Source organism: Anomaloglossus baeobatrachus, chromosome 1 (assembly GCF_048569485.1).
Source record: "Anomaloglossus baeobatrachus isolate aAnoBae1 chromosome 1, aAnoBae1.hap1, whole genome shotgun sequence".
Lineage (NCBI taxonomy): Eukaryota > Metazoa > Chordata > Amphibia > Anura > Aromobatidae > Anomaloglossus > Anomaloglossus baeobatrachus.
Genome location: NC_134353.1, coordinates 201,210,373 through 201,226,517, shown reverse-complemented (window position 1 = coordinate 201,226,517; position 16,145 = coordinate 201,210,373). Strand labels below are relative to the sequence as shown.

At 45.6% G+C, this 16,145-nt stretch overlaps 1 protein-coding gene across 1 annotated transcript in view; it reads right to left on the bottom strand.

The window, feature by feature from the left end:
* Positions 1-16,145, bottom strand: part of DCHS2 (dachsous cadherin-related 2) — a 439,992-nt gene that overhangs the window by 13,011 nt on the left and 410,836 nt on the right. Inside the window, exon 18 of the mRNA XM_075347710.1 lies at positions 8,771-9,057. Coding sequence (XP_075203825.1) covers positions 8,771-9,057 — 287 coding nt within the window. The remainder of the gene's footprint in view (positions 1-8,770; positions 9,058-16,145) is intronic.

Below are 16,145 nucleotides of genomic sequence, written 5' to 3'. Positions count from 1 at the left end.
GCGAACATCCTCTCCCTGAAGGGGGAGGGACGTTTGGCATCACAGCGACATCACACAGCGGCCGCCCAATAGAAGCGGAGGAGCAGAGATGAGCGGGACCTAACATCCCACCCACCTCCTTCATTCACCATTGCCGGCGGGACGCAGGTAAGCTGTGTTCGTCGTTCCCGGGGTGTCACACGGAGCAATGTGTGCTGCCTTGGGAACGATGAACAACCGGCACGCAGAAAGAGGCACGACTTTATGAAAATGAATGACGTGTCAACGAGCAACAATATGGTGAGTATTTTTGCTCGCTCACAGTCGTTCGTAGTTGTCACACGCAACGATATCTCTAACGATGCCGGATGTGCGTCACGGAATCCGTGCCCCCGACGACATATCACCCGATATATCGTAGCGTGTGACGCCAGCCTTAGAAAATCAATTCATTAAAGCGTGTAAAGATGTAGCTATTTTTACTTCTTTTTTTGGATGTGGAGTGTTTTATGTCGCTTTGGAAGAAATAAGAAGATATTCTACTTAATTGTAAGTGTGTAGACATTTTGGAGACTCTGACTTTTATTTCACACCTCTGGCAATTAATATATTGGCAAGGTTTGAGCAGAGTTGGGACTCCACTCACCATGATCAGGGGCTCATATGAAAACACATGTTTAGCAACTCACATCTATGATGGAAAACAATTTTTTGTCTTCTATTATTGCCGAGACAATACAAACAGTAAATATAATTGTAACTAGTCTACTTTATCATTAGAAAGTCAATCTAAGGTATTGCCAACATAATGAATAGCCCAGTATGTAAAATATAAACTTCATTAAATATTTTCATTGCAGTGAAATTCTTTTGTATTTAATTTAATCACCAAAAGGATACATATGCATATACATTTTGTTTGGTCAATTGGTTAGCGTATCACTAGAGGCAGCTTTGTCAGGGAACTCCTTTAGCTACCTATCATGGAGTATGTAATGAGAAGTCAGGGACCCCTAGGCTGGCCTTCAGACTTGAGACTCTGTGCTGTCCCTTATCTCAGAGGTAGGGTTGATGGTAGCCAGTTCCAAGCCCCAAATGTGGCCTTAACTCCTGACCGGGCCCTGATCTTACTCCCCTCTCCCCCACCCTTGGGGCAGGCTGGAAAACCCAATAACTAAACCCCCCAAAATGACACAGACAAGGGAGAATGGAAACTCTTACACACTGCATTTAAAACACACAGGAGAAGCAATATGTATACAGGGGAATAAAGAAAAAGGGAATGAAGTAACGCACAACAGGAGAACCTTCACACCACTCAATATCGCAACAAAGATCACCGTCAACAGGTTCACCAACAAGACTAAACTGGAGACTGGAGCTAAAGCTGAAGCTATAATCGGCACTGAGAAGTAAGATCCACAATCTTCTATAGGAAGTAGATGACTGATTGGCAATTCGAGCTCCTAGCAAAGTTCCTCAGGTCAGCAGAAATTAACTCCTGCATGACTGAGGAATAGAGCACATTAATCAGCCAATGCCCAGGTCTGGCTGAACAACTATGAGACATCAAGTTGCCTGTCAGGCTCTTCAGTTTGAACACAGCCCGCTGCCGCCATCACACCTAATGAGTCTAGACTTGAACACCACATGACACTACCTCTAGTGATACGCGTGGAGTGTTTTGACACTCTTGCTCTCCGGCAATTTCTACCTCATGCTTTCATACTGAGTATTCTTCCTGCAACAAGCTTGCACCTTAATGGTATTCATCCTGTTAACCCCAAAGGGACATTTAGATGCCTCCACAGCTTTATCTTTAAGTGCCATTCCAACACACAGATCAGGTAAGTGTAATTTTCCTTGCCCTTAATGGTTTTACTTGATTTTTCATTGTTGTTTGGTATCTTAAGCACTATCTTATTATCTATCAACCATACAGGTTTTATGCTTGTCCATTTGATTTATTTGTTGATTACAACCCTGTGTTTCTGCTAGTCAATTTTGATTGAGGTTTTTGTACTTAAGGCCCAGTCACACTAAACAACTTACCAGCGATCCCAACAACGATACAACCTGATAGGGATCGCTGGTAAGTTGCTAGGAGGTCGCTGGTGAGATGTCACACTAAGCGACGCTCCAGCGATCCCACCAGCAACCTGACCTGGCAGGGATCGCTGGAGCGTCGTGGAAGCGATGCTGCGCTCGGTAACTAAGGTAAATATCGGGTAACCAACCCATTATTTACCTTGGTTACCAGCACACACCGCTTAGAGCTGGCTCCCTGCACACCTAGCCACAGTACACATCGGGTTAATTACCCAATGTGTACTGCAGCTACATGTGCAGAGAGCAGGAGCCGGCACTGACAGCTGAGAGCGGCGGAGGCTGGTAACGAAGGTAAATATCGGGTAACCAAGGTAAGGGCTTCTTGGTTACCCGCTGTTTACTGTGGTTACCAGCGTCCGCAGAAGCCGGCTCCTGCTACTTGCACATTTAGTTGTTGCTCTGTCGCTGTCACACACAGCGATCTGTGCTGCACAGCGGGAGAGCAACAACTAAAAAATGGCCCAGGACATTCAGCAACAACCAACGACCTCACAGCAGGGGCCAGGTTGTTGCTGGATGTCACACTAAGCAACATCGCTAGCAAGTTGTGCATCAGCAGCGATGTTGCTTAGTGTGACGGTACCTTAAGTCAAGAAATTGGCCAATTAACAGTCTTTACCTATTGTGGTTATATGGAGTGTTAACATGTATTTAAATTGTCTCTCCAGTAAAGGAGACAAACTCTAGCACAGCGCCACCTATTGGAAGTAGCGATCCTAAAAGTCACAAGTGGATTTTCAACAATCCCTTGCAATATGACTCAGGATATATAAGCCAGATCAGAATCCCAATTTGCAGACACGGTGTTTCGGGGTGCTTGCCCCTCGTCAGTGCAAAGTATGGGGGTGTCTGATCTGGCTCATGAGAAAGCTATGTGGGGACCACGGGGGAACACTATTCTCCTTAAGGAGACTTTGCAAGCCAGTCTGGCTGCCAGGTAAGGGGACTTATAGCTGCAATGCCCCTCTGGGAAATATTCAAATTGTCTCTCCAGTAAAGGAGACAAACTCTAGCACAGCGCCACCTATTGGAAGTAGCGATCCTAAAAGTCACAAGTGGATTTTCAACAATCCCTTGCAATATATATATATATATATATATATATCCTGAGTCATATTGCAAGGGATTGTTGAAAATCCACTTGTGACTTTTAGGATCGCTACTTCCAATAGGTGGCGCTGTGCTAGAGTTTGTCTCCTTTACTGGAGAGACAATTTGAATATTTCCCAGAGGGGCATTGCAGCTATAAGTCCCCTTACCTGGCAGCCAGACTGGCTTGCAAAGTCTCCTTAAGGAGAATAGTGTTCCCCCGTGGTCCCCACATAGCTTTCTCATGAGCCAGATCAGACACCCCCATACTTTGCACTGACGAGGGGCAAGCACCCCGAAACACCGTGTCTGCAAATTGGGATTCTGATCTGGCTTATATATCCTGAGTCATATTGCAAGGGATTGTTGAAAATCCACTTGTGACTTTTAGGATCGCTACTTCCAATAGGTGGCGCTGTGCTAGAGTTTGTCTCCTTTACTGGAGAGACAATTTGAATATTTCCCAGAGGGGCATTGCAGCTATAAGTCCCCTTACCTGGCAGCCAGACTGGCTTGCAAAGTCTCCTTAAGGAGAATAGTGTTCCCCCGTGGTCCCCACATAGCTTTCTCATGAGCCAGATCAGACACCCCCATACTTTGCACTGACGAGGGGCAAGCACCCCGAAACACCGTGTCTGCAAATTGGGATTCTGATCTGGCTTATATATCCTGAGTCATATTGCAAGGGATTGTTGAAAATCCACTTGTGACTTTTAGGATCGCTACTTCCAATAGGTGGCGCTGTGCTAGAGTTTGTCTCCTTTACTGGAGAGACAATTTGAATATTTCCCAGAGGGGCATTGCAGCTATAAGTCCCCTTACCTGGCAGCCAGACTGGCTTGCAAAGTCTCCTTAAGGAGAATAGTGTTCCCCCGTGGTCCCCACATAGCTTTCTCATGAGCCAGATCAGACACCCCCATACTTTGCACTGACGAGGGGCAAGCACCCCGAAACACCGTGTCTGCAAATTGGGATTCTGATCTGGCTTATATATCCTGAGTCATATTGCAAGGGATTGTTGAAAATCCACTTGTGACTTTTAGGATCGCTACTTCCAATAGGTGGCGCTGTGCTAGAGTTTGTCTCCTTTACTGGAGAGACAATTTGAATATTTCCCAGAGGGGCATTGCAGCTATAAGTCCCCTTACCTGGCAGCCAGACTGGCTTGCAAAGTCTCCTTAAGGAGAATAGTGTTCCCCCGTGGTCCCCACATAGCTTTCTCATGAGCCAGATCAGACACCCCCATACTTTGCACTGACGAGGGGCAAGCACCCCGAAACACCGTGTCTGCAAATTGGGATTCTGATCTGGCTTATATATCCTGAGTCATATTGCAAGGGATTGTTGAAAATCCACTTGTGACTTTTAGGATCGCTACTTCCAATAGGTGGCGCTGTGCTAGAGTTTGTCTCCTTTACTGGAGAGACAATTTGAATATTTCCCAGAGGGGCATTGCAGCTATAAGTCCCCTTACCTGGCAGCCAGACTGGCTTGCAAAGTCTCCTTAAGGAGAATAGTGTTCCCCCGTGGTCCCCACATAGCTTTCTCATGAGCCAGATCAGACACCCCCATACTTTGCACTGACGAGGGGCAAGCACCCCGAAACACCGTGTCTGCAAATTGGGATTCTGATCTGGCTTATATATCCTGAGTCATATTGCAAGGGATTGTTGAAAATCCACTTGTGACTTTTAGGATCGCTACTTCCAATAGGTGGCGCTGTGCTAGAGTTTGTCTCCTTTACTGGAGAGACAATTTGAATATTTCCCAGAGGGGCATTGCAGCTATAAGTCCCCTTACCTGGCAGCCAGACTGGCTTGCAAAGTCTCCTTAAGGAGAATAGTGTTCCCCCGTGGTCCCCACATAGCTTTCTCATGAGCCAGATCAGACACCCCCATACTTTGCACTGACGAGGGGCAAGCACCCCGAAACACCGTGTCTGCAAATTGGGATTCTGATCTGGCTTATATATCCTGAGTCATATTGCAAGGGATTGTTGAAAATCCACTTGTGACTTTTAGGATCGCTACTTCCAATAGGTGGCGCTGTGCTAGAGTTTGTCTCCTTTACTGGAGAGACAATTTGAATATTTCCCAGAGGGGCATTGCAGCTATAAGTCCCCTTACCTGGCAGCCAGACTGGCTTGCAAAGTCTCCTTAAGGAGAATAGTGTTCCCCCGTGGTCCCCACATAGCTTTCTCATGAGCCAGATCAGACACCCCCATACTTTGCACTGACGAGGGGCAAGCACCCCGAAACACCGTGTCTGCAAATTGGGATTCTGATCTGGCTTATATATCCTGAGTCATATTGCAAGGGATTGTTGAAAATCCACTTGTGACTTTTAGGATCGCTACTTCCAATAGGTGGCGCTGTGCTAGAGTTTGTCTCCTTTACTGGAGAGACAATTTGAATATTTCCCAGAGGGGCATTGCAGCTATAAGTCCCCTTACCTGGCAGCCAGACTGGCTTGCAAAGTCTCCTTAAGGAGAATAGTGTTCCCCCGTGGTCCCCACATAGCTTTCTCATGAGCCAGATCAGACACCCCCATACTTTGCACTGACGAGGGGCAAGCACCCCGAAACACCGTGTCTGCAAATTGGGATTCTGATCTGGCTTATATATCCTGAGTCATATTGCAAGGGATTGTTGAAAATCCACTTGTGACTTTTAGGATCGCTACTTCCAATAGGTGGCGCTGTGCTAGAGTTTGTCTCCTTTACTGGAGAGACAATTTGAATATTTCCCAGAGGGGCATTGCAGCTATAAGTCCCCTTACCTGGCAGCCAGACTGGCTTGCAAAGTCTCCTTAAGGAGAATAGTGTTCCCCCGTGGTCCCCACATAGCTTTCTCATGAGCCAGATCAGACACCCCCATACTTTGCACTGACGAGGGGCAAGCACCCCGAAACACCGTGTCTGCAAATTGGGATTCTGATCTGGCTTATATATCCTGAGTCATATTGCAAGGGATTGTTGAAAATCCACTTGTGACTTTTAGGATCGCTACTTCCAATAGGTGGCGCTGTGCTAGAGTTTGTCTCCTTTACTGGAGAGACAATTTGAATATTTCCCAGAGGGGCATTGCAGCTATAAGTCCCCTTACCTGGCAGCCAGACTGGCTTGCAAAGTCTCCTTAAGGAGAATAGTGTTCCCCCGTGGTCCCCACATAGCTTTCTCATGAGCCAGATCAGACACCCCCATACTTTGCACTGACGAGGGGCAAGCACCCCGAAACACCGTGTCTGCAAATTGGGATTCTGATCTGGCTTATATATCCTGAGTCATATTGCAAGGGATTGTTGAAAATCCACTTGTGACTTTTAGGATCGCTACTTCCAATAGGTGGCGCTGTGCTAGAGTTTGTCTCCTTTACTGGAGAGACAATTTGAATATTTCCCAGAGGGGCATTGCAGCTATAAGTCCCCTTACCTGGCAGCCAGACTGGCTTGCAAAGTCTCCTTAAGGAGAATAGTGTTCCCCCGTGGTCCCCACATAGCTTTCTCATGAGCCAGATCAGACACCCCCATACTTTGCACTGACGAGGGGCAAGCACCCCGAAACACCGTGTCTGCAAATTGGGATTCTGATCTGGCTTATATATCCTGAGTCATATTGCAAGGGATTGTTGAAAATCCACTTGTGACTTTTAGGATCGCTACTTCCAATAGGTGGCGCTGTGCTAGAGTTTGTCTCCTTTACTGGAGAGACAATTTGAATATTTCCCAGAGGGGCATTGCAGCTATAAGTCCCCTTACCTGGCAGCCAGACTGGCTTGCAAAGTCTCCTTAAGGAGAATAGTGTTCCCCCGTGGTCCCCACATAGCTTTCTCATGAGCCAGATCAGACACCCCCATACTTTGCACTGACGAGGGGCAAGCACCCCGAAACACCGTGTCTGCAAATTGGGATTCTGATCTGGCTTATATATCCTGAGTCATATTGCAAGGGATTGTTGAAAATCCACTTGTGACTTTTAGGATCGCTACTTCCAATAGGTGGCGCTGTGCTAGAGTTTGTCTCCTTTACTGGAGAGACAATTTGAATATTTCCCAGAGGGGCATTGCAGCTATAAGTCCCCTTACCTGGCAGCCAGACTGGCTTGCAAAGTCTCCTTAAGGAGAATAGTGTTCCCCCGTGGTCCCCACATAGCTTTCTCATGAGCCAGATCAGACACCCCCATACTTTGCACTGACGAGGGGCAAGCACCCCGAAACACCGTGTCTGCAAATTGGGATTCTGATCTGGCTTATATATCCTGAGTCATATTGCAAGGGATTGTTGAAAATCCACTTGTGACTTTTAGGATCGCTACTTCCAATAGGTGGCGCTGTGCTAGAGTTTGTCTCCTTTACTGGAGAGACAATTTGAATATTTCCCAGAGGGGCATTGCAGCTATAAGTCCCCTTACCTGGCAGCCAGACTGGCTTGCAAAGTCTCCTTAAGGAGAATAGTGTTCCCCCGTGGTCCCCACATAGCTTTCTCATGAGCCAGATCAGACACCCCCATACTTTGCACTGACGAGGGGCAAGCACCCCGAAACACCGTGTCTGCAAATTGGGATTCTGATCTGGCTTATATATCCTGAGTCATATTGCAAGGGATTGTTGAAAATCCACTTGTGACTTTTAGGATCGCTACTTCCAATAGGTGGCGCTGTGCTAGAGTTTGTCTCCTTTACTGGAGAGACAATTTGAATATTTCCCAGAGGGGCATTGCAGCTATAAGTCCCCTTACCTGGCAGCCAGACTGGCTTGCAAAGTCTCCTTAAGGAGAATAGTGTTCCCCCGTGGTCCCCACATAGCTTTCTCATGAGCCAGATCAGACACCCCCATACTTTGCACTGACGAGGGGCAAGCACCCCGAAACACCGTGTCTGCAAATTGGGATTCTGATCTGGCTTATATATCCTGAGTCATATTGCAAGGGATTGTTGAAAATCCACTTGTGACTTTTAGGATCGCTACTTCCAATAGGTGGCGCTGTGCTAGAGTTTGTCTCCTTTACTGGAGAGACAATTTGAATATTTCCCAGAGGGGCATTGCAGCTATAAGTCCCCTTACCTGGCAGCCAGACTGGCTTGCAAAGTCTCCTTAAGGAGAATAGTGTTCCCCCGTGGTCCCCACATAGCTTTCTCATGAGCCAGATCAGACACCCCCATACTTTGCACTGACGAGGGGCAAGCACCCCGAAACACCGTGTCTGCAAATTGGGATTCTGATCTGGCTTATATATCCTGAGTCATATTGCAAGGGATTGTTGAAAATCCACTTGTGACTTTTAGGATCGCTACTTCCAATAGGTGGCGCTGTGCTAGAGTTTGTCTCCTTTACTGGAGAGACAATTTGAATATTTCCCAGAGGAACATGTATTTATGCTTTCATTTTTATATACAGTATATACCCCTTGGTATATAATAACGTTTGAATTTTAGAATATATATGATTTATTTCTTGGTGTGCACATCTCCTATGTTCCGTCTTTTCTCTGCAATTCCAGGTATTAGATACTGGACATAATTCACCTTTCTTGTGATTGTATAAACTGCTGACTCAGAATTTCTTAGGAGTGGGAAAGTGTTCTCCAAAGTTCTTACCTTGTAGGAATCTTTAGTAAATAATGGAGGATTATCATTAACATCTAGAATAACAATGAAGAGTTCAGCGTCAGCCAGATATAGAGAATCTGAGGCCTGAATACTCAAATAATATTGGGATGCTTCTTCATAGTCCAGCACATCGATGAGGGTTACGACTCCTGAGTATTTGTCAATGGTAAACTTCATTCCCGGATTTCCATCTTCAGTAAAACTATATGTTACATTTGGTCTGAGGTCCACGTCATTGGCTGATATGCAAACTACATTGAAGCCAGGGGCAGTATCTAAAATAACAAACAAAACATGAGTTTTCCTAGGACAGCTGAGGAAACAGTAAAGACTATAATACAAGGTTATCTCAAGCTTCCAAGACTTTTGTTCTATTTCTGGAGTCGTCAGCTAAATATTTTCCTTTTCCAACTCTTGATTTCAATGCAGGTATTTTCTAATAATGCTCCGTATGTTACAATGATGAGCAAAAGGGTAACAATGTTTTGAACTTTTGACTTTCAGGCTCCATATCTCACCGTCCACTTCAGCTTCGGATGGGAGACTATCTTAATTGTATAGACAATCATCTTGGCTATCACATACATAAATTTATCTTGCAACTATTTTCCAAATGATTAGTTTAAAAATTCTAAACATTGCTACATTGTTACCCCTTTGCTCGTCAGTGTATTACCCATATATTTTAACTAATTGTTAAATCTTAGTAATATATCAAATATATTATCTATCTACCGTATTTTTCGGACCATAAGACGCACTTTTTTCCCCCCAAATGTTGGGGGAAAGTTGGGGGTGCGTCTTATGGACTGACTATAGGGCTGCGGCCGGGAATGAGGGTGCTGCGGTGGAGCGGGTCATCGGGGGCACAAGCAGGCAGCAGCAGCGCCTGCCGTGACCACGTGGGCCCGCTCATTACATATGCACGCCCATCCTCCCGCCCATTTCTCAGCGCAGAAGCCGGCACTGACAGGTGGGCGAGAGGACGAGCGGGGACGCGCACATAGTAAAGAGCCGGCCCGCATGATCACCCTTGGCAATTACAGCCTGGAGTGATCATGTGCGGCTGTATTCACTGCCCCCTCCACGCGTCACCATCAGCGCGGGGTGCAGTGAATCAGTACACTCACCCGTCCCCGTGTGTGGAGCCGGCCCCCTGCAGCACACGATGTCTTCCTGTCTGTGCCGGTCAGCTGATCTGTGCTGGTCAGCTGATCGGCACAGACAGGAAGACATCACGTGCTGCAGGGGAACGGCTCCACACACACAGATCAGTGGCGCAGAGATGAAGATGATCGGTGCTGCAGGGAGTGAGGAAAAGGTGAGTATAAACGTTTATTTTTTTGCTCTGTGCTATAGGATACAGGCCATATACCAGGATGGTATATGAGCACGATGGGGGCATATAGCAGGATGGGAGTATATGAGCAGTATGGATGGGGGGTATATGAACAGGATGGGGGTATATGAACAGGATGGGGGTATATGAACAGGATGGGGGTATATGAACAGGATGGGGGTATATGAGCAGGATGGATGGGGGGTATATGAACAGGATGGGGGTATATGAACAGGATGGGGTATATGAACAGGATGGGAATATATGATCAGGATGGATGGGGGATATATCAATAGAATGGGGGTATATGAACAGGATGGGGGTATATGAACAGGATGGGAGTATATGAGCAGGATGGGGGAATATGAGCAGGATGCTGGTATATGAGCAGGATAGGGGTATATGAGCAGGATAGGGGTATATGAGCAGGATGGGGGTTTATAGCAGGATCATATACAAGGCAGGAGGATCATTACCAGGATGGGGTACCTTAGTAGAGAATTTGGGGACATTACCCCCATAACAGTATCAGCAGCAGATCCTCGCCCCATAACAGTGTGTCATGACCACATTTTTTTGCTTAAAGTTTTATTTTCCTATTTTCCTCCTCTAAAACCAGGGTGCGTCTTATAGTCCGGTGCGTCTTATAGTCCGAAAAATACGGTATCTATATATATATATATATATATATAAAATCTAATATATAAAGCTGAATGTGTGTATGTGTGTGTGTATGTGTGGGGGTGTGTGTATGTCCGGGATTGGCATCTGCACCGTCGCAGCTACAGCCACAAAATTTTGCACACTCACACTTCTGGACCCCGAGAGCATCATAGGCTATGTTTTAAGGGGACATTTTAACCCCGCACTTTACAGTTATTCACCAAAAAAACTTCCTCCATTAAAGCGAATGGAGCTGGGAGCCACAGTGCAGCCAGAACTTCAGAAGAATGCGCAGCCACGCCCTTATATGGAATGTTTGTGTGTAACAATGCAGCCAGGGAAAGAAACGGACACAGACAGGGAAAGAGGCAGACACAGACAGGGTAAGAAACAGACATAGACAGGGCAAGAGACAGACACAAAGAGACAGACACAGACTAAGAGACAGACTGACAAAGAAAGAGACAGACAGGGAAAGAGAGGGAAATAGAGAGACAGGTTAAGAGACAGACACAGACAGGTAAAGAGACAGACAAAGAGACAGAGACAGACACAGGGAAAAAGACAGACAGGGAAAGAGAGGGAAAGAGACAGACAGGGAAAGAATCAGACAGCGAAAGTGACAGTGATAGATAGACAGACAGGGAAAGAGATAGATAGACAGACAGTGAAAGAGATTGAGACAGACGGAGAAAGAGACAGAGACAGTCAGAGACAGACAGGGAAAGAGGCAGACAGACAAAGAGATAGAGAGAGACAGAGAGATATATACAGAGGGGAAGACAGACAGAGAATTAGAGAGAAACAGAGAGAGAGTTACTATCCTGGGCAGCGGATATTGTGTGCAGAATAAATTTTGGTTAATACATTCTATTTTGTTAACAACAGTTATTAACCCGGGCGAAGCCGGGTAGTATAGCTAGTATATATATATATATATATATATATATATATATATATATATATAGTGCTGGCCAAAAGTATTGGCACCCCTGCAATTCTGTCAGATATAATACCCAGTTCCTTCTTGAAAATGATTGCAATCACAAATTCTTTGGTATTATTATCTTCATTTATTTTGCTTACAATGAAAAAACACAAAAGAGAATGAAACAAAAATCAAATCATTGATCATTTCACACAAAACTCCAAAAATGGGCCAGACATAAGTATTGGCACCCTTAGCCTAATACTTGGTTGCACAACCTTTAGCCAAAATAACTGCGAACAACCGTTTCCGGTAACCATCAATGAGTTTCTTACAATGCTCTGCTGGAATTTTAGACCATTCTTCTTTGGCAAACTGCTCCAGGTCCCTGAGATTTGAAGGGTGCCTTCTCCAAACTGCCATTTTGAGATCTCTCCACAGGTGTTCTATGGGATTCAGGTCTGGATTCATTGCTGGCCACTTAAGTAGTCTCCAGTGCTTTCTCTCAAACCATTTTCTAGTGATTTTTGAAGTGTGTTTTGGGTCATTGTCCTGCTGGAAGACCAATGACCTCTGAGGGAGACCCAGCTTTCTCACACTGGGCCCTACATTATGCTGCAAAATTTGTTGGTAGTCTTCAGACTTCATAATGCCAAGCACACGGTCAAGCAGTCCAGTGCCAGAGGCAGCAAAGCAACCCCAAAACATCAGGGAACCTCTGCCATGTTTGACTGTAGGGACCGTGTTCTTTTCTTTGAATGCCTCTTTTTTTTCCTGTAAACTCTATGTTGATAGCTTTTTCCAAAAAGCTCTACTTTTGTCTCATCTGACCAGAGAACATTCTTCCAAAACATTTTAGGCTTTCTCAGGTAAGTTTTGGTAAACTCCAGTCTGGCTTTTTTTTATGTCTCGGGGTAAGAAGTGGGGTCTTCCTGGGTATCCTACCATACAGTCCCTTTTCATTCAGACGCCGACGGATAGAATGGGTTGACACTGTTGTACCCTCGGATTGCAGGGCAGCTTGAACTTGTTTGGATGTTAGTCTTTATCCACCATCCGCACAATTTTGCGTTGAAATCTCTTGTCAATTTGTCTTTTCCTTCCACATCTAGGGAGGTTAGCCACAGTGCCATGGGCTTTAAATGTCTTGATGACACTGCACACCATAGACACAGGAACTTTCAGGTCTTTGAGATGGACTTGTAGCCTTGAGATTGCTCATGCTTCCTCACAATTTGGATTCTAAAGTCCTCAGACAGTTCTTTGGTCTTTTCTTTTCTCCATGCTCAATGTGGTACACACAAGGACACAGGACAGAGGTTGAGTCAACTTTAATCCATGTCAACTGGCTGCAAGTGTGATTTAGTTATTGCCAACACCTGTTAGGTGCCACAGGTAAGTTACAGGTGCTGTTAATTACACAAATTAGAGAAGCATCACATGATTTTTCAAACAGTGCCAATACTTTTGTCTTTTTATGTTTGGTGTGGAATTATATCCAATTTGGCTTTATGACAATTTCTTTTTTTTTTTTTTTTCATTAAAGACTAGAGTTGAGCGCGGTTCGAGGTTCTCCATTTCGCGCCTCGAGTGATTTTGGGGGCTGTTCTAGATAGAACTAGAACTCGAGCTTTTTGCTAAAGCTCGATAGTTCTAGATACGTTCGAGAACGGTTCTAGCAGCAAAAAGACCAGCTAATTACTAGCTGGCTTTCCGCTGTAATAGTGTAAGTCACTCTGTGACTCACACTATTATGAAATTTCAGTGTATAGTGCGCGGGAACAGTGCATTCAGATCACTGCTGTATGGATAATGGCCATTTTTTTTTTTTCCTTGTCTTCCTTCCCTAAGCGCGCGCGTGTAGTGGGGCGGGCCAGCATGTCAGCCAATCCCAGACACACACACAGCTAAGTGTACTTTTTGCCAGAGAAGCAACGGCATGTGTGATAGGATGTCCATGTCACATGTCCCTGCATTATAAAAACGAGTATCTGCCCGTCCGGACGCCATTATCTCTTCTGCGTCCTTGGTGTCAGTCACCACTGGCGCAGCGCCTATCTCCGATACTGCTGTGTACGCTCTATACACAGCGCTGTACAGAATAGGGATAGCACTTTCTATCAGTCCTTTTAAGGGCTAATACCAGCAGGGTCAGAGCCATAGGTGACAGTCAGGTCCGTGAAAACAGAGTTTAACAGCTACACAAGATGACAGGGTCTGTGTAGCTAAGGTCAGGGATTTCCTCGCTGCATTTCCCCATTACGAGGGATAGAAAGGCAGGCTTCCTTTCCTCTACCCAGAGACCCACAACCCTGCCACTGTACCCTCCTGCCCTTTGCACACTCAAACTCATTGTTACTAAGCCATTATACTAGCAAACACTGAGTGAACTTAGTGGCATCCTAAAAGTGGCTGTTGGACTTCTGTATTGTCCCACTAGTGCAAAGATATTTGCAGCACGTCTGCCTGCATTGCACACTCAAACTCATTGTTACTAAGCCATTATACTAGCAAACACAGAGTGAACTTAGTGGCATCTTAAACGTGGCTGTTGGACTTCTGTATTGTCCCACTAGTGCAAAGATATTTGCAGCACGTCTGCCTGCATTGCACACTCAAACTCATTGTTACTAAGCCATTATACTAGCAAACACTGAGTGAACTTAGTGGCATCCTAAACGTGGCTGTTGGACTTCTGTATTGTCCCACTAGTGCAAAGATATTTGCAGCACGTCTGCCTGCATTGCACACTCAAACTCATTGTTACTAAGCCATTATACTAGCAAACACTGAGTGAACTTAGTGGCATCCTAAACGTGGCTGTTGGACTTCTGTATTGTCCCACTAGTGCAAAGATATTTGCAGCACGTCTGCCTGCATTGCACACTCAAACTCATTGTTACTAAGATATTATAATACCAAAAATTGAGTAAACTTAGTGGCATACAAGAAGTGGCTGTTGTACTCCATTAGTGCCCCACTGGTGCAAATCTATGTGCAGCACCTCTGCATGACACCCTCCTGCTCTGTTTTTAATAAGCTATAATGATAGCAAAAAATGTTGCCATTTAGTGGCATACAAGAACTGGCTGTTGTACTCCATTAGTGCCCCACTGGTGCCAAGCTATTTCTAGCACCTGTGCAGGACACCCTCCTGCTCTGTTTTTAATAAGCTATAATGATAGCAAAAAATACTGCCATTTAGTGGCATACAAGAACTGGCTGTTGTATTTCATTATTGTCCCACTGGTGCCAAGCTATTTCTAGCACCTGTGCAGGACACCCTCCTGCTCTGTTTTTAATAAGCTATAATGATAGCAAAAAATGCTGCCATTTAGTGGCATACAAGAACTGGCTGTTGTATTTCATTATTGTCCCACTGGTGCCAAGCTATTTCTAGCACATGTGCAGGACACCCTCCTGCTCTGTTTTTAATAAGCTATAATGATAGCAAAAAATGCTGCCATTTAGTGGCATACACGAACTGGCTGTTGGACTTCCATTATTGTCCCACTGGTGCCAAGCTATTTCTAGCACCTGTGCATGAAACCCTCATGCACATTTTGCTACGCTAATTTTATAGCAAACTCAGGGAATTCATTGCTGCATTTGATCATTCGGAGGGATAGAAAGTGAGGCTTCCTTTATCTTTTCCTTCTGTTCATAGACAGCATCTCCAAGTCCACACCCGAAGAGCAATTTCTCCTCCACGTCTAAGTGTGGAGAGGCAGCTAGTGCGCATGCGTGTGCTGATTTACCCCAGCCGCAGCCTAACTACAGTGTTTTGCCTAGTGAGTATGCTCAGCCTGACTGTGCCATTCCTGAGGCTAAGTCTTCATTTCGGGATACAGCGCATGCTCCCACACTTAGTGCGAAAAGCCTCTTTGCACAGGTACTTGCACTCCGTGCCGGGTCTAAGTCCTGTGTTGTGCCTAGACACCATGCTAAAGCTCATAGTCTTTTTTCGGAGACTGTATTTCATGCTACTGAGCATGCTCAGGCACTTACTGCATCAGAGACTAGGTCCGGTAATGAACTCTTTGGCACTGCGCCTGATGTGGGGGGCCCATATAGACCACAGGGCATCAGGTGTCCTGACGATGTGGCCAGGCCACTCCCAAATGGCTTGCAGAGGCCCGCCCCTATGACTTGTCATCTCATTATTGATGGTCAGACGATGACTGGTGAGGTGTTTGTGTCGTGGCAGCCATGAGGTCATTATTGAAGCTGCGGTTTCAAATAGGACGCTAGTTATGCCACTCATGACGTGTCACTCTGCTTTTGTCTTCAGGAGGTGCATTGTGGTCCACCCTGGTTTGGGGCAGACCCAGGTTATAAAACGGGCTGGAGCCAACAAGAAGGTGCGCAGTCTTCTATTATGCTCCGAAAGAGCACACCTCCATGTGTTGAACCCATTGCGGCTTTAGGCCAGA